Below are 19914 nucleotides of genomic sequence, written 5' to 3'. Positions count from 1 at the left end.
CTATGAGCTTGAGCTTCCAGAGGGCAATCGAGTGCACAATGTGTTTCATGTGTCTAGGCTTAAGAAAGCCATTGGTCAGAATGTAGTGCCTTCTGCAAATTTACCCCCTTTGGATGAGGAGGGGAAGCTTGTGTTAGTACCCGAGGCTATTCTGGACACCAGAGAGAGGAAGCTTAGAAACAGGATAGTGAAGGAGTATTTGGTCAGATGGAGAGACCTGCCGGAGGAAGATTCTACATGGGAGAGTGAGCAAGTTATTCAGCAGGCTGGACTGAGATTACTTGAGGACAAGCAATTTCAAGGGGGGCAGACTGTAATGTCCCCATTTTAGCAGTTGACCAAGTGTGTGTGTGTTAGCCTTGTTCTACATGGTCCCGAGGGCTAACGAAGGGTTTAATGGGATACTGGAGTGTTTTGGCCTAGTCATTTCCAGTTTGGGCCAAAACGAAGTTGATTTACTCAATTTCAGGCATACTTACTATTTTTAGTAAGTCGGTGGGACACAGTGCAGGTCAATTTTGGTGATTGGATTTGATACTCCTCAGTGAGAGCTTTCTGATGAGCTATCACTCGCATTATTCGGAGTCCGATTGCTAATACATTTTAATGCCTGAAGTTTTATTAAAGTAACGTCTAATTTAATTGTAAAATATTAAAGTGTTACTTTAATATTTATTTTATGGGGATGTGTACCCAAGGGAGACATGAGGGGCATTTTAATATATGTTTTATATACTGCACATCTTTTATCCCACATTGCCCATATGAGTTGAGCGGACCCTTGGAAATAGAATAAAAGGAAGCATTTGTGGTTTCATTAGCCAGGTTGAATATGAGAAGAAATTGGTGTGTGAGTTGCAGCTCCGTTCTTGGCATTTGAGGACGTCTATCCTCTCTTGTAACATTCTAGACGTCATCCCCTTGGGGTTTGGCCTTTGGAATTCTTTGTTATTGGCTTCATTATCAGGCAATTTAGTTGCATTTCCAGCTACAGGCAGATTTGGTATTTTGCTCATATCTTCTTCACTACTTTTCCGACGCTTATGCCGCTTTGAGGGAATGATATTACGAAGGTAGTGGACTGATTGAAGGGCAAAGCACTGTAGCAGCAAGTTCGAAAGCATGGGCTGGAGTATTATGTCAATACTACTGAAGTAATTAGTGAGTTGATAAATCTGCCATGTATTTGGTTTTATGAATTCTGAAAATAACATTTTATTAGCAGCAATTCATTTCAACTTTGCATATTATTGTAGTTTCTTTCTTGTTTATGTTGTATGATACCAATTCCATGCACAAAACACAACAAACAAATAAACGTTTGATTTCTGGAGTTATAAGGGGTTTAAAACATTAAACGGAGAAATAAGAGGTTGAATGCAAACTGTTTGACAAAATTCCTTTCAGCAAATTGGTTTAGTTTTTTGGGACATCCAGGGGTGACCATTACACTTGGACTATCGGCCCTTCCCTTATTTTATGGCATGTTTGGCCTGAGAGGAATAGGAGGATCTTTCATGATTTGCAGTTTGAGATCAAGCACTTGTGGGGGGAAATTCTTAATTCTCTTCAAGAAACACTCCTAGCTAAATGTGACAACGGTGGGGGTTTGGATCCTACTAATGCTGGTATTTACTCTCATCTCTCCTTTCCTCTTCAGGGTTGCACTCCCTCGGTCCCCCACACCCGCTCTAGGAATAGAGCTAAGCAACACTCTCAGCGTGTTAATCGTCAGGGACGTTGGTCTCCTCCTGAGGTGAGCACTCTTAAAATTAACACTGATGGTTCTTCTCAGGGAAATCCTGGTCCGGCTGGGATTGAGGGAGTTGGGCGAGATAGTTCTGGTGATATTCAATTTCTGTTTTCTATATACAAGGGTCGCCATACTAATAACCTCATGGAAGCCCTAGCTATCTTGGTTGTAGTGGAACAGTGTTGTCAACATGGCTGGAAAAGAATCATTTGTGAGACTGACTCGCAGGTGGTTGTGAACTTATTGCATAATAGGAACCTTGTGCATGTGGATTGGCATTTGGGTCTAGTTATTCAGCAAATCATTCAGTTATGCAATTCTCTGAATTCTGTGTCTTTTATGCATATCCCTCGTAAGTGGAACGGTGTGGCTGATTGTCTGGCTAAATGGGCCTCGTAGTAGGGGCCAGCTTGGAATATTCTTGATCATAGGATGCTTCCCCTTGATTTATCTCAGATGCTGGTTCAACTTGTGGATCGGGATAAAGCTATGTAGTTCTCTTTGTTTTTTGTGTTGTTCAGCTCTCTTTGATATTCAATAAAAATTTTACCCCTCTTTTAGTTTTTAAAAAAAAATTGAATTTGTAATAAGTTAGAGGTGAATTTCTTGGGCATTAATCCTTTTTCCAAAAGTCAGGAAGATTAAAATGCATTTAATATTGTCAGAGATTGTCTTTTACGTGTCTAACAACAACAAGATTAGAATGGGTTTAACAGACTGCAGTGAGAAACATCTGTATTTACAAATGAGGAAAAATCTTTTTCGTTGAACTATGCTAATAAATTTATGTTCTTTTATTTAAGATTTGTTATTTTGTTAGTTTGAACAATTAATATATTAGTTTAATAGTTTAAAATTATCTAACAATTAGTTAAATTTATTTTATTGAAAATGATATATTTCAGATTTTTTAAATTCTTTAAGATTTATTTTATTATAATTTTTCAAACTCTTCAATTTATAATATTTTACATTTCTTAAATAATATTTTGTTGATTTAAAATTATTTATGAATTGGTTAAATCTATTTTATTTCAAGATGGTATATTTTAATTTTTAATTTTTTTATTATTTATAATATTATTATGTTAAACACACACAACTTCATGATTAAACCAAATTATCTCAAAATTAAAGGAATAAGACTTTAAATGAATTGAAATGGATGTAGATTTTGAGTGTAGTTAAATTGTGACAGTTTTCTAAAATTTTGAAATTAAATTTATTTCTAGATGTTGGTGACAAACATATTTTAAGTTTTTAAGATCTATAGTATTGAGTTTGATTATTATTATTTTTGTTAAAGATGTAATTTAAACTATAACATAAATTTCTCTTTGATTTTGGTGCAAATTATTCACTTGCACTATACATGTCAATGATATTGTAGATAGTAATGTCATTTCATAAAATTGTGCACTCATTGCAGATGCATTCTCAATTTCTCATACAGATATTACAGTACTAATAATTATGATTTGTTGATATACATGTTAAATTTTGTTTTATACAAAAATGTTCTTGGTAACTTTAGAGTTGTATATGATCTCTCTTTGCATCTGCAGCCTGATTGAACACTTGCATTGACTTACAATTAACACTCCAATTGCAAAATGTCTTTTCAAAAAATATAACATTTTCTCATTCTAAACTAAAGGCAGGACTCCATCTCCCAAGAAGCTCTTGTTTATCTTAAATTTTAGACTCACTGTAATTTCGTATCCCTACGGATTCTTTCGTTATTAGTTTATGCCTTACGGAACCATCAGTTACACTAATTACTGTTCCATCTTCAACGTCAGCAGCTATAACACCTACTGTAATCGCTTAGAATTTATGTAAGGCTGTCTAATTGTATTTAAAATAAAGTTTCGAGTGCAAAACAAGTAGAAACTATACAACCACATTAATATCAATGCTTGCCATAATTGCTATCTACTTGTTGAATGAAGCTACTTCTTCGCATGCAATACTAATATAATACATCATAACAACCATCACAAAAAGTGAAACTACAATAAAACTTTTAACAGCAATGAAAAATAGTTTACAGAATCATCACACAATATGCATAACTGAGGCAGTTCTGGGACTTGTGTAAGAAGATAAATCAAGGGATAAATAGAGCAATAGATTTTGCCTTTGACGATTGGGTCATTTTATAATCAGGGAGTTCCTTGCAAGATGTTATTAAGGAAATTATCCTTCTCCAAACTTATCATGCTAAAATATGTGGCCAACAAATAGTTTGGCAATCACCCATTGCAATCCAGCTGGCATCAAAATAATAGAATGATAAATGATCTGTGACATAGATTACTGCATTGAAAGCACGCACGTCTTACTAGTTAGCCATAAGCTCCAAAAACTGCTTTTCTTGCAACTTCTCATGCTCGTTTGTAAAAATTTACTCAAATATTGAGACTAATTTACAAAGAGTAGCAGGTGTCCTTATGAGCCTCTGCATGTCGGGGTACCTTTAAATAGTTTACATATTAAGTTACACAAAAGCAGTAGCCTTCTGATTAATAGAAAGGTTGATTTTTCAAAAGAGCCAACACCAAGCCCTCATATAGAAATGTGTTGAAAGAGCAAGCACACAGCTAATATGAATATCTTCATTCACATTACCAAAAATGATTACAAATATGTACCATATTGATACTATAGAGTAACTACATATGTCAGAGCCCAGGAAACCTTCTAGTAAGGTTTTCCAACTTGTAAATGGAATTAATCATTGAAAAATTGGTAGGGTAGCGCAATATAAGACTATACAGGACAATTTCGATAAAAGCTAGCCTTGCTTATTGCAACAAGAATCCTTGAGCAATACAACAACTAGATAGGCATAAAACAGTATAAGAAAACTAGAAAGCTCAATGAAATCCTTCTTTACATATGTTAAGCACACGTCTTGACTTCACAAACTACAGGGATTGTGATCTAAAAGATATTCTTAGCTACCATCTTGGGAAAGAATTTCAAGTTCTGCCCACCACAGGGGGGATAATTTTGGACTTGCTGCATTTGGTGAGATTGATAGAACATCTCTTAATTTCAAAACAATTTCCTTCATCGTTGGTCTCTCTTGAGGGTCTGGGTGAATACAAGACTTTGCAATCTCACATATTAATTGTAACTCATTGTTCTGGAAAGATGTCAACGAAGGATCTATCATGTCATTCATCATGTCTTTGTTCAGAAGGTATTCCATAGCCTGCAAATACTAGGTAAATTAATCAGAAACAATTAAATAAAGATTTTTAACACTTTTTATTTGAAGGAATATACTTGCTAAATACAAAAAATGAAGACTATACCCAGTTGACGAGCAGGCCTTGATCTTGGGTATAAGGGAGCTTTCCAGAAATAATTTCAAGCAATAGAACTCCAAAGCAAAATACGTTGCTGTCACTATCTAGTGAATGCCTGTCCGAGAGCTCTATATCATCATAGCTATTAAGACCTTCATTGTCACTAGATAACTTCATTTGTTCATCCTTAAAGGCAGCCTCTTTCCACAAATCAAGGTCTGAAAGCTGAAAGAAACATTCTCAAATGTTAAAGAGGATTTGTGATACCACCACTTTACACACACACACAATTTAGCATATAGGCTTAACATAGCATATCATGCTGCCAAACTTCACATACCTTAGATGCGTAATCATCAGTTAAGTAGATTGCATTAGAATGTAGGCTAGGATGAGTAACAGGGGGATTCAGGTCATGATGCATATATTGAAGACAGTATGCTACACCCATTATAATTCTCATTCTTGCTGCCCAATCCAAATGTTCAGCTTCTTTATCTGTTGAAAAAATAAAATTTCAAATTTTGGTTTGCATGAATTTCAAATATTCTTTGAACTTATGTTTAGAGAACATTAAAAGAGGGCATGGAGATAATCTAAACATTTAGTTATACTAATCAAACAAAGTTTTACAACTGCGGCACCAAACAAATTGCAATGATGCTTTAGTAAGAAGTACTTACTGTGAAGATGTTCAAACAGGGTACCATTTGGAGCATATTCAAAAACCATCATTCTTATAAATGGCTCCTCTTCCTCACAATACCCAACAAGATTAACAAAGTTTTTGTGGTTGATCTTAGAAAGTATCTCAATCTGCAGTAACCATAAGGGAAAGGATTAAACTAGAACTTTCAGAATAGACACGCAATCTTAAACGAATGGACCAGCGAAAGATATTGCTCTTCATACAATTTATCGCATTAAGTGTTAAAAATTGAGGTATTATTCAGGTAGTAGATGGCATAAAGATAAAAATATAAGCAGAAAAAAGGAGACAGGGCAAAGAGATTTTTTTCAATCCACGAAGCATGTTGATACCTTTTGCCTGAAATAATATTCTGAGCGAGGTGACCAATCCTTTGCAGATGATATTGTGGTAGATGTTACAGCAATTTCAACACCATTAGAAAGAGTCCCTTTGAATATCATCCCATCAGGTGAGGAACCAATGACATTACTGAACTCTTCACAAGCTGCTTCTAAATCTTGTCGGTTTAGTTTAGGAACGCCTGTAGAAGAGAGAATCCATACCATCATTTAATCTTCACCTAGATTATGATTTAACTTTTAAAAAGTAAGACTTGTTAATGCAAAGTTGCACAGTGCAACACAAGCACCCTTGAATGACATGTTTAACTAATGTTTTAAATTAGGGAAACAGGAGCAAAGCATCTCAAACAATGATAGGAAAACGACTGAATTTTGTTAGCAAGAAAGCTATCATGGAATAATCATAAGGAATAGATAAAGGCACTAGCCTCTTCTGGAAACATACATAAGCCAATGCTTTAAATAAGTGAAACAGGAGAAAGGCATCTTGAACAATGATTGGGAAATGGCTGAATTTTATTTGCAAGAAAGCTATCATGGAATACTCATAAGGTATAGATAAAGGCACTAGCCTCTTCTGGAAACAAACATAAAGGTTAGCTAATGTTTTAAATAAGTGAAACAGGAGAAAGGCATCTTGAACAATGATAAGGAAATGGCTGAATTTTGTTTGAAAGAAAGCTATCATGGAATAATCATTAAGGTATAGATAGAGGCACTAGCCTCTTCTGGAAACAAACATAACAGAGACCAAAACTTCATGTATTTTTTTGGGTTTCTTCCGATCGATGATGAGCAGACAAACATCAGTAAATCTAACTATCCTCTTAAATCACCACTATGAGACTTCATCGGGAAAATATCAGTTCAAATAAAGGATTCCCATTTATCACCGAGATACTTCAAAGTTATTTTAGGAAGGGGTACTAATGCAAAATCATAAAAGCATATAAAATGCAGCATATTAATCCATGAGAGGAAAAAACCAGTTTAGTTGAGATTCTTATAGTAATCAAATGTTCAAAGGCTAAAACTAACAATAGCAGTCCTAAACAAAGATCATAAAGATGCATTAAGAAATTTGTTGCAGCTATCACCCTATGACATATAAATCAAACTATCCAATATTTCAATATGTAATCACTAGATTTAGTCACCAAAGCCACAAAACACCCCAAAAACAACTGCTGCAGAGGGCCATGGATATTTTTATAATTTTGCAATGCCAAAAACTAGTCCCACAATAAATGGCTCAGACTTAATAGCACAAATCACTAAACATGCAAGACTCTGCCATACTGAAGATGATCCCGGGTTGTGAATACTTGTTAGAAATCAGGAGCTTGATGGTGCCCATAAAGAAAGTGTTTAAAATTGAATTCCAACATAATAAAGATAAAGACAGCCTTAATTTTAAGTTTTCCACCGTGCTACAATAAATTTACAAATAATAACCAAGAACGGCGTGGGTACATAATCTTCCACTTGCCAAAACTGCTTCTGAGAAAATAAGAATTTGTCATCTCTATATGTGCAGCGAAAATTTTCAATTTTGATTCTTTATTCTTGGGTGATATAAGGGAACCAATGATACCAAAATCTAAGTTTTCACTTTCACATGTGATAGTAATTATACTCAATAGACTAAAAGTTACAATCATACCCTTGGAAATAACTTGAACTGACCTGTAACAAATGCTTTCTGCAGCTGACAGCTTATACCAGTTCTCCAAGGCCTTATTGTAGCCACATTGCGGTTGCGAAAAATACATATTAAAATGACAGAAGTTATGAGAAGAGATGCCACCACAGGAATCCCAATATGAAACATAAATGTCATTGATTTTCTGCTGGAGGGTGATGAACCAGATGATGTAGGTGGTGAAGGAAGAGGTGCTGGTTCATCAAAAGAGAAATAATGAGGCGACATTGAAGGTGATTGTGAAGGTGCAACCAAAGGTTCAGATGGTGAAGGAAGGGGTGTTAAGGATGGTGATTCCAGGGATGGGGATGGGGATGGGGATGGGGATGAGGATGGAGAAAAAGACGGCACATTTGCTTCCTCAGCAGGTCCATTACCACTACCACTAGAAAGAGTCACTTGTAGTGCTTTACGATTTGGGGTATGCTTATTTTCCAAAGCTGTCAATGCTCCAGATCTTTCTATGGTAAATCTCCATTCCCTTTGATGTGAATGCAGTCCTCTATTACCTGTAGAGCAGATTAAAACATTGTCTTTGTCAATTCAGTGAGAGCATTCATTAGGAGAAAAATTCAAAGAAATATTAGATAAAAATTTAAATAATGCTGGAATTGGTAACATGTCTATAATGAATGAATTTCTACCAAATCATTCATTCCCCTTACATAAGCAATTTCTACTCCAAGCTAAAACGAATCCAAACAATTCCAAAATAAGTATCATGATTAAAAATTCATACTAAATTTAATACAATTTTTTTGTCACCATATCCTTGTCTCTACGGAGTCTTCATTTTCTACCACGTGTCAATTTTGAAAAATGCTTATAGATTTGAGAAAATACACAGCCATCACCCAGGCCTTCATGTCACTCTTGAATAAGTAGGACATAATTCTAGGATAAGTACAGAATAAGTAACTCACACTCGATATATTAGTTCAGGATTTGGCATGTTTATGTACGTATTGATACAATTTGAATTAACCGTTATTTGGTTAAAATAGAGTATATTTTGGAATGAACTCAAGTCAAAATGCATACACTTTTATTTCTAAAACTGATGATATTGAGATTTTAGATCTTGGGATTCTCTGAGAAATCTTGCAGGAACATAATCTCGACTTTCACGTGTAAGTCCCCTTGTGATACCAGTGAAATCACATAGATTCACTATATTATCCAAAGCAGCCAAGAACTCACTTCTAGAACCTTGGTGCAATAGTATTTGTGTCATTAGATAGGGTCTCCTTTCACGAGAGAATAAGATATTCAGTGTATATTATTTAATATTATGTGTTGAAGAGTGCATAAACCCCAGTCAACACTATTAACCAGAAGAGGGATTTGAGAGGACCTGTATCTTGTACAACAGTAAAGAGCTTGAATCAACATGAGACCAGAATCTACAATGCAAATAGCCTTAAAACCAAAAGGTCCCCAAGAAAGCAAACAACCAACTCAGAATAAAGGGCCAGCCAAAACAACAATCATTGAAGTTTGGAACCAAACTTCACCAAAGAACATTTAAGAAGAGTCAAATCTTGGCCTTTTTTAGAAGAAGATCCAAGCACAACCGAAGGAAAAATCATAGGCTCAGCATCTGGTTTCCTCTTGTCCTTAATGAAAGAACCCCACCAATCCTTACAGGCCTCACAACTCTAGACTTCAAGTCCTTCCCTTTGTTTCTCATAACAGCTTGTTATTCTCTAAAGCATCTAGAACGGTCTTAATCTCTTTCTTGTGGCCAGATATATACCTTTGTCAGGTTTTCCATTTTCATTTCTCTTGTAATATATCGCACCTTTTGAATGAAGCAGAAACTTTGAACTACCCTTAAATGAAAATAAATCCAATCTGACCAATGTCGTCCTTGTGAACAATTTAAATGTGAATCTTAAACAGGATAGCAGAAACAAACAAACCCAAAATATCATATGGCACAAGAGATCTATTTGCCAGGGCTTCAAAATCCACAAGTTGACTTAAAGAAAGCTACGACATAGAGAGAATTTTTAAAATTCTTAAAATATATATATATAAGAATAGACTATCCTCCCTACCAATTCTGTGGATGTTTGAACAATGAAAATGATAACTTGCTCGACCTGTTTGTGTTAACTTAGTCATGCAGGCCATTTAAGTTAGTGGTGTTTTAGATATTTAGCTGGCCCTTTACAAGCCAACTCAGTTTCCAGTTGCTGCGGGTCACTCCAGAATTTAGACATGATTGAAACATTCCTGAACTATTACTATAAGGCATACTACATTTCCTTTGCATGCATTTTCATGGAAGCAATTGAAATAAACCAAACAATATGTTTCATAATATTTATTGCATTAGCTACAACTAGGTATAATACTCTATACCGAGTGTACATAAAATGGAACAATGCAAACTGGATTTTCAATTGAAGAAAAAAAATTTAATTTAACTTAAGAAGCTACAATGCAAAAGGATGTTCAATTCAAGAAAGAAATTTACACAAGAGTTAGATCAGTTGAATAAACATTCTTCTTAACGTTGTTTTAATGGAGACCAATGATCCCACGTCATTGGTACATTAGGTATTCCTCTTGCACCCTCAAAAGAAGTTAAGTTTGATTCTACTTACACATGCTTGATTAACTAATTGTTTCTTCACAAGAGTTTCAAGTACTTTGACTTTTGAACATGATGCAATCCAAAGGTAAGCACAAACCACAGAACAGTATAATAGGAAATCACTGTACATACCACATTCTTGCTGAGGGCGCTGCTTTGATGTTTGAGTGTAGAAGCAATTCCATTTGAAACTTGAGCTGAAAATAGAAAATTGTGTAAGAACAGTACTTGCCCAGGAAATTATTCCACAAGTATCATTTGACAAAGAAATATCTATCTACTATCAAACCAGTAAGACTTTGACAAAAAGCTTTGAATGCTCACCAGCCTAAGTGATCTAGGCAAGCAGGAACCTCCCCTCCAATGTAGTTGAATGAAAAATCAACTTTCTTAAGGTGCTTCAGGTCACACAGACTGATGCTACAAAACCATAAAACATCATTAACTGAATTGTGTTGATACTCAACTAACTGCACTCACGGCACTGTTTTTCCTGAGAATAGCATAAATCTCATTTCGTCATTCCCAAATCCTTACTACCAATTAGAGTTATTTGGACATTCTAAGCCTAAAGTGTACAAAATATGCAATTTGTAAGGGTGAGTGTTAACCACAAGACATAAACAGAAAAACAGAAACTACAAAGCAAAGTTAGCACATTCTTGCAGATTGTTAAAGCTTGTGCACCACAAAAATGTGTTTTCAGTATATAGTTGCACAAAACCTTAAAAATCAGATATCTAACAACAAATCCAATCTGAGAGAAAACCTGAGCACCGTAGTCTTCTAAAATATAATTTCCTAGATTTTTCAAAGCACATCATACTTCAACATATGGGAAAAAATTGCTTAACCAACCAATCAAGAAGATATCCAATTAATTAAAGGGTATTAAATATTAATAAACCATTTAACCAAATGAGGCCTCAGAAAAACCTATTGGTCAGGGGACCCTGTGGTTGACTCAAGATAATGCCTCATCCCTATGTGAAGGGAAGGTTTTTAATAAGGGAATACGCTTCATGGTATAAATAAAATTGAGATTTACAAAAGCAACAAATCTGCTTATACATGCCATGTTAACACAAATATATTCCTTTGACTACTTAATGCAAAAGACTTTGCCCAGCTCTATTTCTGTTAGATTAAGATATATGAATCAGTATATTGAGAATAGGTAAAAGTTTGACCATTCAGACAAGTAGAAGCTCATTAGTGGCATGGACAAATGTATCACAAAATGTTTACAGCTTACAATATCTACTTCATGAACGCAAAATTTTCAAGATAGGGATTGCATATCCTGCAACAACTTCATACCTTTTGCCAAGTTTTTGGTTTCTTTGGTGAAATCCCGGTATAACTCCAGATAATTGGTTTCTCTCTAGATGTAACTCACTGAGTAAGTTAAGATTGCCAAGCTCAGGTGGAATTGTGCCTTCAAGTTCATTGTTACTCAGAAGACTGCAAATACAATAAAAAACAACCACAATTCAAAATGCTGTGAGATCATGTAACAATGTCTACTTGCAAAATTATATCACAATTGATGTTAGCCACCAACTTACAGGCTTCTAAGGGTCCATATATTTCCAATTTCAGATGGGATCTTCCCAAACAAACAATTGTGACCTAAATCTAACTCCTCCAGGTTTTCTAATTCTCCAAGCTCTTTTGGAATGGTCCCATAAAAATTGTTACGGAATAGTATACTGTGTCATGACAAAAAAACAGTGTAAATGTTTTGATAAACATCAGCGTATAAAATCAATCATTATATATAAAACATAAATTTGGTAAGCTTCTCCTCTATAACTAAAGAAATGCTATTTTCAACTATGCACTTAACTCTTCTATAATTGCAAAACACAGAATTTGACTAATACTAGTTTTTGAAAATCTAATCTCTGTTAGCCTACTTTGCACACTTTAACAATCATTGAATGAAAATACTTAAAGACTATTCATAAACCAAACCATGTTACATAACATTATACCCTTTTCGATTTTATTATGCTGAGCAGACTAATTAAATAAAATGGTCACTAAATATCTAAATTTGTTACCAACATGCAATGCAAAAGGATTCTTATTCCTATATTACTCAAGTATTGAGAATCTGAATATTTATCTACAAATTGGTGTTAAGTATCATTTCTTATAATAAGCAGCATAGTGAATCTTATTTATGATTTATTGCTAATGATTCCTCACTAGGTTCACCCCCTCATATGGATGGCAAGGGCCACATGAGGCCAAGAGGGATGGTATCCACTCTTGGGCCCAGGGTAGAGGGTTGATTCGCTATGGATTCCTCAGTAGGTACATGCCCTCATATGGATGGCAAGGGCCACATGAGGCCAAGATGGATGTATCCACTCTTGGGCCTACGGTGGAGGGTTGACAGGCTATAAATTTTGCACTAGGTACAGCCCCTCATATGGATGGCAAAGGCCACCAGAGGCCAAAAGGAATTATATATATCTAATGAGTAAATTAAAGTACCTAACCCTAGTTGAAATGATCTATGTTTTTATTATATACTGTCTCTAATAAGTAATAATTAATAAGGAAAATATATTGTGGATTATGTTTTGATGATTTCCTAACATGTTGCAGGATCTCAACCAGGTACATGATGTTGATATTCTACTTGTTCTGCTGGGATTTGTGATTTAGGGCAAACATTAGGGCATTTACAAAAGGGGATATTACAAAACAGACATTCTGCCTCGCCATGGGGCATGCTTTCATGATTTTGAGGAACATGTCAGATCATCTTGGCATCTCCATGCTGCTCAATCAACAACCAAGGCCTCTATAACTTGATCTCCTCTGCTTTATACAAATGTCTAAAATTCTATCTGTAACCATTTTATGTACAATTTAATCTAAAATGAAAAGAATGGAATCAAGTTTCTAAAGGTATTTCACTGTTTGTTTCTGCCTCTGTTGATTGGTGCCCACATTTGTGTCACTGCTCAATTCTGTATTTCTTGCTTTAAGTAATCAAACTCACCATTTTGTCTTTTAATATATTTAAACAGCAAGTGTTGAACAACAGTAGTGACTTTGAAAGGGACTTCATTTCATATATTTTGCGGCAAAGGTGTTGTCTCTTGGCATTGTTTAACTTTACATCATCTTTGTACCCTTCTGCTAGAGATTGTGCTATTTTGCAGTATACTTTTGACGATGCGCAGATGACAGATATTTTAGTTAATCTATTAAAGAGGCTAAATCTTCAAAGGGAAAATAAATTCTGGGTCCCAGATTCAGCTCTAATCTGTTCTGCAGATTCTGTAATACATCCTACCTTTCACCTTGGCATTTAATGCCTAATATCAACAGAACATTTTGTTGACTATTATGTTTCTAAGTTCTAAAGCATTTTTTTAAGCTTTCAAACATATCAGGTTCTCCTTTATGATTACACTCTGCTGTTTGCAAACCAGGCACAGCCTCTCATTTGTGTTTCTGTTTGGGGTAAATCATTTCATTTGTGCTTCTGTTGGGATAAGTCATTTCATTTGCTACATTTTGAATATTTTAAATGTAAAATTGAAAGATATTGCAAATCAATTGTTCCTTTATTATACATTGACACAATGTGCATGACTTATATGTAAATGGAATGATTACATAAAACTTGAAGGACCTCAGTATGATAAAGAGGTATTTCTAACATCAGAAAATTATATTGTACCTGTTCTGTATATGATCTCTAATACAAAAGACATTTAAAACGAAAATAATAATTCCAGACTTTGTGACTTCCTAATATGTAAGGGTGTAATGAGAGGATAGGATGGCACGGTCCCGTTGTACTTTGATCTGTACTTGTATTATTCAACATCATAGTCCAGCTGTATATTTGGCCTGTGCAAGATTTATTCACCATCAATAAGTCCACTTTGTTTATTTAAAACAATTTTAAGATTGCAACCATTTTTATATTTGACTTATTCTATTCTTGTATATTTGCCATGATAAGTGTGATTGCCGATGAAACAAAGTTTAGATCATTGGTACCAGTATAACCAGCATGGAATCGGATGTGAATTTTTGGTAGCTCTATAGTCTGTACTAATTGCAATAGCATGCCTCCAGAAATGTGCCAAGGGGTGCATGAATAGTCCAATAAGATGAAATTTGATTTCAATGCATGTTTATTTTTCTGAAGCAAATGATCTTTACATGGTATTGGGACCCTACAAGTCTCAAACCAAGTGGCCAAAGTTTCACTAGCTCAATTTGAGCAGAACTTAACATATTTCTCTTTGCCCACAAAAGTGTGTCTAATGCTGCCTTCTGGTTCTTGGTTGCCCCCTTGCCCTTACAAGACGAAAAGCATTTTTAGCATTTCATCACAGCTAATATTTATATTGCCTTTTGGTCCTTGGCTAAACTCGTGCTCTTAAAGGACAAAATGCAGTTCTCTTACGTTTTATCAACAGGTCATTATTCTATGTATGATTTATCAAATGTGTGTGTGTGCCTGGGTAGGCGAGTGCATCTACACATGTACACACCTACACATACATGGTTTACAAAAACATTGGGAGAAAAAAGTACACTAGGGCATAAGCTAATGAATTTCCAACGAATAATACAATTCAAGAAAAAGACAATTATTATAATGTTTTACCCATGAAAAGGAATCACAAATGATTGTACAAATTTGCCTACTTTTTTTTTAAGCAAACCAAAAGCTTGAAGACAAAAAAATAATTACTCCAGAAAGCAGATTAAAATTCAGTCAGTTTCTCAAGTGCTTACAGCTTTTGAAGGTGGATGAGCTGCCCAAGCTCAGGAGCCAAAATTCCTTGAAGTGATAGCTCTGGCAACTCACTGCAACCACAGAGATTAATACATGACAGTCATGTACAAAACTAGCTTGGCATAAGGTTTTCATTTGCACTATCATAAACAAACTTCATACATCCATTGAAGAACAGGTTTGGACTTCATTAATACTTGAAATCTAGTATTTTCATCAGCTATTGCAAGTAGAAATTAATAATGAATCCAATTTTCTTTTACAAAGACAACAAAAACATTATTTAATGAGAATCTATTTATTAATGGAACTCTCTACCTGGTACTATTTCTATATGCACCAAAGACAAACAATCTCCAAAAGCACTTCTAAGAGATGTCAGCCGTGACAAGAGACTCGTGCTCCTGTAACGACAGAATCCTATAAAACATGGGTTTCACAAAGTGTGCTGGTGACCAAATGGCCAATATACTCTGGTGACCAAATCTTTGAATCTTTGAGCAGGATTTTGTTCAAGATTGTTTTTCAGACACCACAATTCCAAAGGGGATGTAATGAAAACATATGAAATCAATACTTCTGCATATACAAAATTGTAAGTAGTGTAAAGCTGACCACTGTGATTCTTATAGAACTTTCAAGTTTCATCTCAAAAGGAGAATACATGATAAGATCCCTAATCCTAAAATGGACTATTTGGTCAGGAGAGTAAAGATCTAGAAAGGATGCCTTCCAGGTTTTACAAAAGAACAGCCCAACGCATCCCAATAAAAGGACATAGAACCAACCTCCGTGCTCTAGTTAATATTCCAAGTTCAAAAATATTTATCCCTAGATCTGAAAAGTAAACCAAAAGTAATAATAGAGTACCAGTCTGTGGCATCCATAGTCACACTTATCTTAAAATTATTCAGGGATTAGAACAGTACCAACCAAACCAAATTCTGCCAGAAAACAGTGAAATAGCCCAGTCTGCTTTGATAAAATTCCTTAAATCACATAAATCAATGAAGAACTGAAGAATAAACCTTTCTAAAAAGCATCCTAAAGTAATTCTAAGACCCCTCTGCAAAGAATCAATTTGAGCTCTTAAGAAAATGATCTATATAATTCAGAAAAAAAAGCAGTGAAGTGGCTCAATCTGCGTAAAAATGAAAGCAATATTAAATCACACAAATGGGTGAACAACTAAAGAGCAAGAGTTTCAACTTTGCATTCTTTGACAATTCTCGCCCTTCTGTGAGCATTTATTGAAGCTCCTAAAAAAAGTTTGTTTTGAATTCTGGGATGGACTCTGATGCATGCAATGGAAGATATATCACACCATGATGTTTCCTACCAGCTTTAAGAAGCACGGTAATCTTAATTCTCAATGGAATCAACTGCAAAATTTTATTATTGAACTCCACGTGAAGAGAGGTCCTGAATGCTAAAATCTGTGGAAATTATGAAATGATATTCTTTATGAATGATAGTAATTAGGTACTTGCGATTGTAACTACAGTACAAATAATGTTCAGCTGATTAAGTTTTTTATATGAACTTACAGGGAGACGACTTTCCCATCCACACAATGCACTCCATACCACTTGCAAGGATCTTCATCATAAGGATTCCAATCTGACAAGGCGGTGTATGGATCCCTGTCCAAACGACCCCGAAATGCCAACAATGCTAGGCCTGCATCCATTATCCTCTGATGAGTTTTTCATGCAAGAGGAAAGCTAGGAGCTAAGAGGCCATTAATAAAAACATTGTTAAATTACAGCAAACTCGTGCCAGATGCCTTCTTGAAGAAGTACTACTGATTTCCTATCCTAAAATAATAACAGTCAGCCAAAAGTGCGCCTTTGTTATATATAGCATACCTTCAAAATTCAGAGACCAACATTTCTGAACAGCCAAATGCAATAGTACCGCCATATAAAATACTTGGCAAAGCTGAAATCTGAAAGAACTTCTCCATATACATTCCATTTTCTTGTTTGAATAATCTCCACGCCTACCTGTTGGAATCTGTAAATGCCTCTATAGTAAACAAGACCTCAACGATTCCTTAAAACCAGTTGGCTTCACTGTTATAGGAGTGCTGCGGTGCGTCTGATGCCTTTATATAAGAACAGGAAGCACAGGAAGCACTACTTTATTTTTCCCGGTCTTCTTCACATTCTCTATCCTCTAGATATGTTTCAGCCGAGGAAGTGCCGCAAACTCGAAGCTGTTATAATATATCCAATATCCAAATCTGAGATCTCCCATATATAATCCAGTACAACTCAATAAACAGGATGAAAGCTTGTTGCTTCAAAATCTTCGTTTGATATCACAAAATTAATACACCATTACACCATATCTGTGCTGCCCAAGGGATCTATACGAAGGCTCTGCTAAAGATCGCATTCCTGTCCAAGAAATGCAAAAAAAATTAGTAATTATTTAAATCCACATGCTCTACCTGCGCGTTAATAATCGAAACTTAGCAAAACAACCGCAAACTGCAGGAGCGCCCTGGGCATGATCAGAAATAATGCCACAGTCGAAAGCGAAAATTTAGATATAAATCTGAAAGCTGCATATAATATAGCGGAATCCCAGATTCGGAAATCTTTAATTTAATTGTGAGATGGAACCACAATTTAGTGAAAATAAAGATTCAATCAAAGATTGCCGCTGCAATATCCGACCGCATAAGATTGCCTAAATAAGGTAAAGATTCAAAAAACTCAAACACTACAAAAGGCCTATATTTTTTACGCGGACGAAAGCAATTAACTCCAGCTTGAAGCGAAACACTCCGTGTCAAACTATACTCACTATCACGAACCAATGACTATAGCATTTGATTCAATGGCATCAAGTTACACTATTTAAACATCCATTTACAATCTACTGCCAGCGACAAGATGTTGATTTAGAGTTCCAACAACCATGGAAGCATCGATTCAGACACTTAATCTAAAGGGCCATAAAAACTAAGCTTAAAAAAAAGCAATGACCTCATTCATGAAAGCCCCGATTCAAACCACCACTCTACGCGAATCTTGTCCAAAACCAAATAGAAACTCAACAAGAACATCACACCCACTTGAAAGGCTCTGATCCACAGAAAACTTGGACATAACTCATCGCGACAGTTTCTGGTAAAATCATTTTAGACCCTCTAATCTTGAAAAAGAAACAAAAATCTTACCGATCAAGAAAATAAAGTCAAGCCGAAATTTTTCAGGAATCCGGTCACAGACGGCATAAAGAAGGCTCAGCACCAAATCCACTAGACGTAATTGCACAAAATCCTGCTTCTTCAAACTCGCGTGAAACCTCTACGCGCAAATTTTTTCCTTGTTCAACAAGAGTAAAGAAACCTGTGCGAGACGCCCAAATGTGAGCTGAAAATTGCCAAAACCGTGTTCTTGAATGGTCCACAGTATATAAATTCGATTCCCACAAGTTAGGTGATCAGAAGTAGTGATAAGTGAGGTTAAGCAGCTTCCAGGAAACGACATTATCGTCATCGTCACAATATTCTCCCTCCCTTTGAAGCATTCCTCGCCCTTTTCGATTGCATTCTCTGACTTTCATTTTTCATCGCCGCCTCCTGTGAATTCCGGGGAACAAGATTCCCCTTTTCCCCTTTTATCTCCAGATGTTTTTAAAATTTCCGACCTCCCTGAACCCGTCGACGTCGGGCCTGCCGATTACGCGGGCGACGAATGGTGCCATGAAAAAAGGACGCGTATCAATTAAACTATTTTTCTCTTTAAGTTTTTTAAATTATTTTCTCCCTTTTCTGGCCTTTTTTAAATTCCTATACTCAGTTGCACAGATTTATGGTTCATTGACCTTTGATTTAGCCTTCTTTGATTATTTTATTTTTTTATTTGAAGAAGTGTTGTCGTGAAGCACTTGGAAAGAACTCTTTTAACTGTTTAATGATTCCAAAGTTCATACAATTTTAATCCAACTCATTAACACCTTGTTTTCTACCAACAGATGTTATTATCTTAGTGGATTATGACAAGATGGTGAGAGTAGAGTATCTAAGCGAAGTGTTAGTTTTTTGGTAAGTTGTGAAAAGCTAGGAGAACTCCATCGTGTTACCAAAATTTAATTTGGCTTCATCATACTTTTAGGTTTTTTAATTTTAGTGAAAGAATTTATGTTTTATTATATCGATCTAAAACTAACTTTGGACAATAAATCTATTTTAATATAGTAAAGATTCATTTTGGGTCATTGCTTTAATATGCCTTCGCCTAGCTCATTGCAAGCCTATTTTTGGCTTTGTCACTATCGATTGTCACTATATGCTCATTTGATGATAGGTCATATGACTTGGGACTCTCACATCTACATTTGCCCTCATTTCATCCTTTTTTGGGTGGACTAAGGTACCTAGTGTCTTAGTCCCTCCAGAAATGGATCCAAATCAAAACATGATGTAGTGTGAGTTCCCACAATTTGTTATTTGATCTCAATATTGAGATATGACCCTTGGAAGCTTACCTAAAATATGAAATACCTTGTGATCCATGTATAAACTTGTCATCTTTATTCATTTTCATCATAAAACCTAAGCATTATTAAGTTCACTTCCTAGAGAGAGCATTATTCAGCAAGTTTCTTCAAATCTAAACATTATGGAGCAGCAAGCTACAACAACCTATATGTAAGTGTGTTGTCATGATTAAGTCTTTTATGGCTTTTCAT

General features: G+C 35.3%; 1 protein-coding gene across 3 annotated transcripts; it reads right to left on the bottom strand.

Moving 5' to 3' along the window:
* Positions 1-4357: 4357 nt before the first annotated feature.
* On the bottom strand, positions 4358-18820 carry LOC149549254 (protein MALE DISCOVERER 2-like). 3 transcript variants are annotated; one of them, XM_089792667.1, is made up of 14 exons: positions 18398-18820; positions 17076-17609; positions 16755-16887; positions 15207-15278; positions 11996-12139; positions 11748-11891; positions 10752-10847; positions 10560-10624; positions 7810-8334; positions 6112-6302; positions 5754-5886; positions 5411-5568; positions 5077-5295; positions 4358-4973 (listed from the first exon to the last, which is right to left on the bottom strand). In XM_089792667.1, the coding sequence occupies exons 2-14, from the start codon at positions 17182-17184 to the stop codon at positions 4713-4715; spliced, it is 2250 nt and encodes a 749-aa protein (XP_089648793.1). In that variant the 5' UTR covers positions 17185-17609; positions 18398-18820; the 3' UTR covers positions 4358-4712. The 3 variants fall into 3 exon arrangements, with proteins under 3 accessions (XP_089648793.1, XP_089648794.1, XP_089648795.1); XM_089792668.1 differs by having other exon boundaries at positions 10752-10841; positions 18398-18813; XM_089792669.1 differs by lacking the exon at positions 18398-18820 and adding an exon at positions 17962-18070 and having other exon boundaries at positions 10752-10841.
* Positions 18821-19914: the final 1094 nt, after the last annotated feature.

Source organism: Cupressus sempervirens, chromosome 7 (assembly GCF_028749045.1).
Source record: "Cupressus sempervirens isolate cs-2001-9-10 chromosome 7, ASM2874904v1, whole genome shotgun sequence".
Lineage (NCBI taxonomy): Eukaryota > Viridiplantae > Streptophyta > Pinopsida > Cupressales > Cupressaceae > Cupressus > Cupressus sempervirens.
This window is presented reverse-complemented; position numbering and strand designations above follow the sequence as displayed.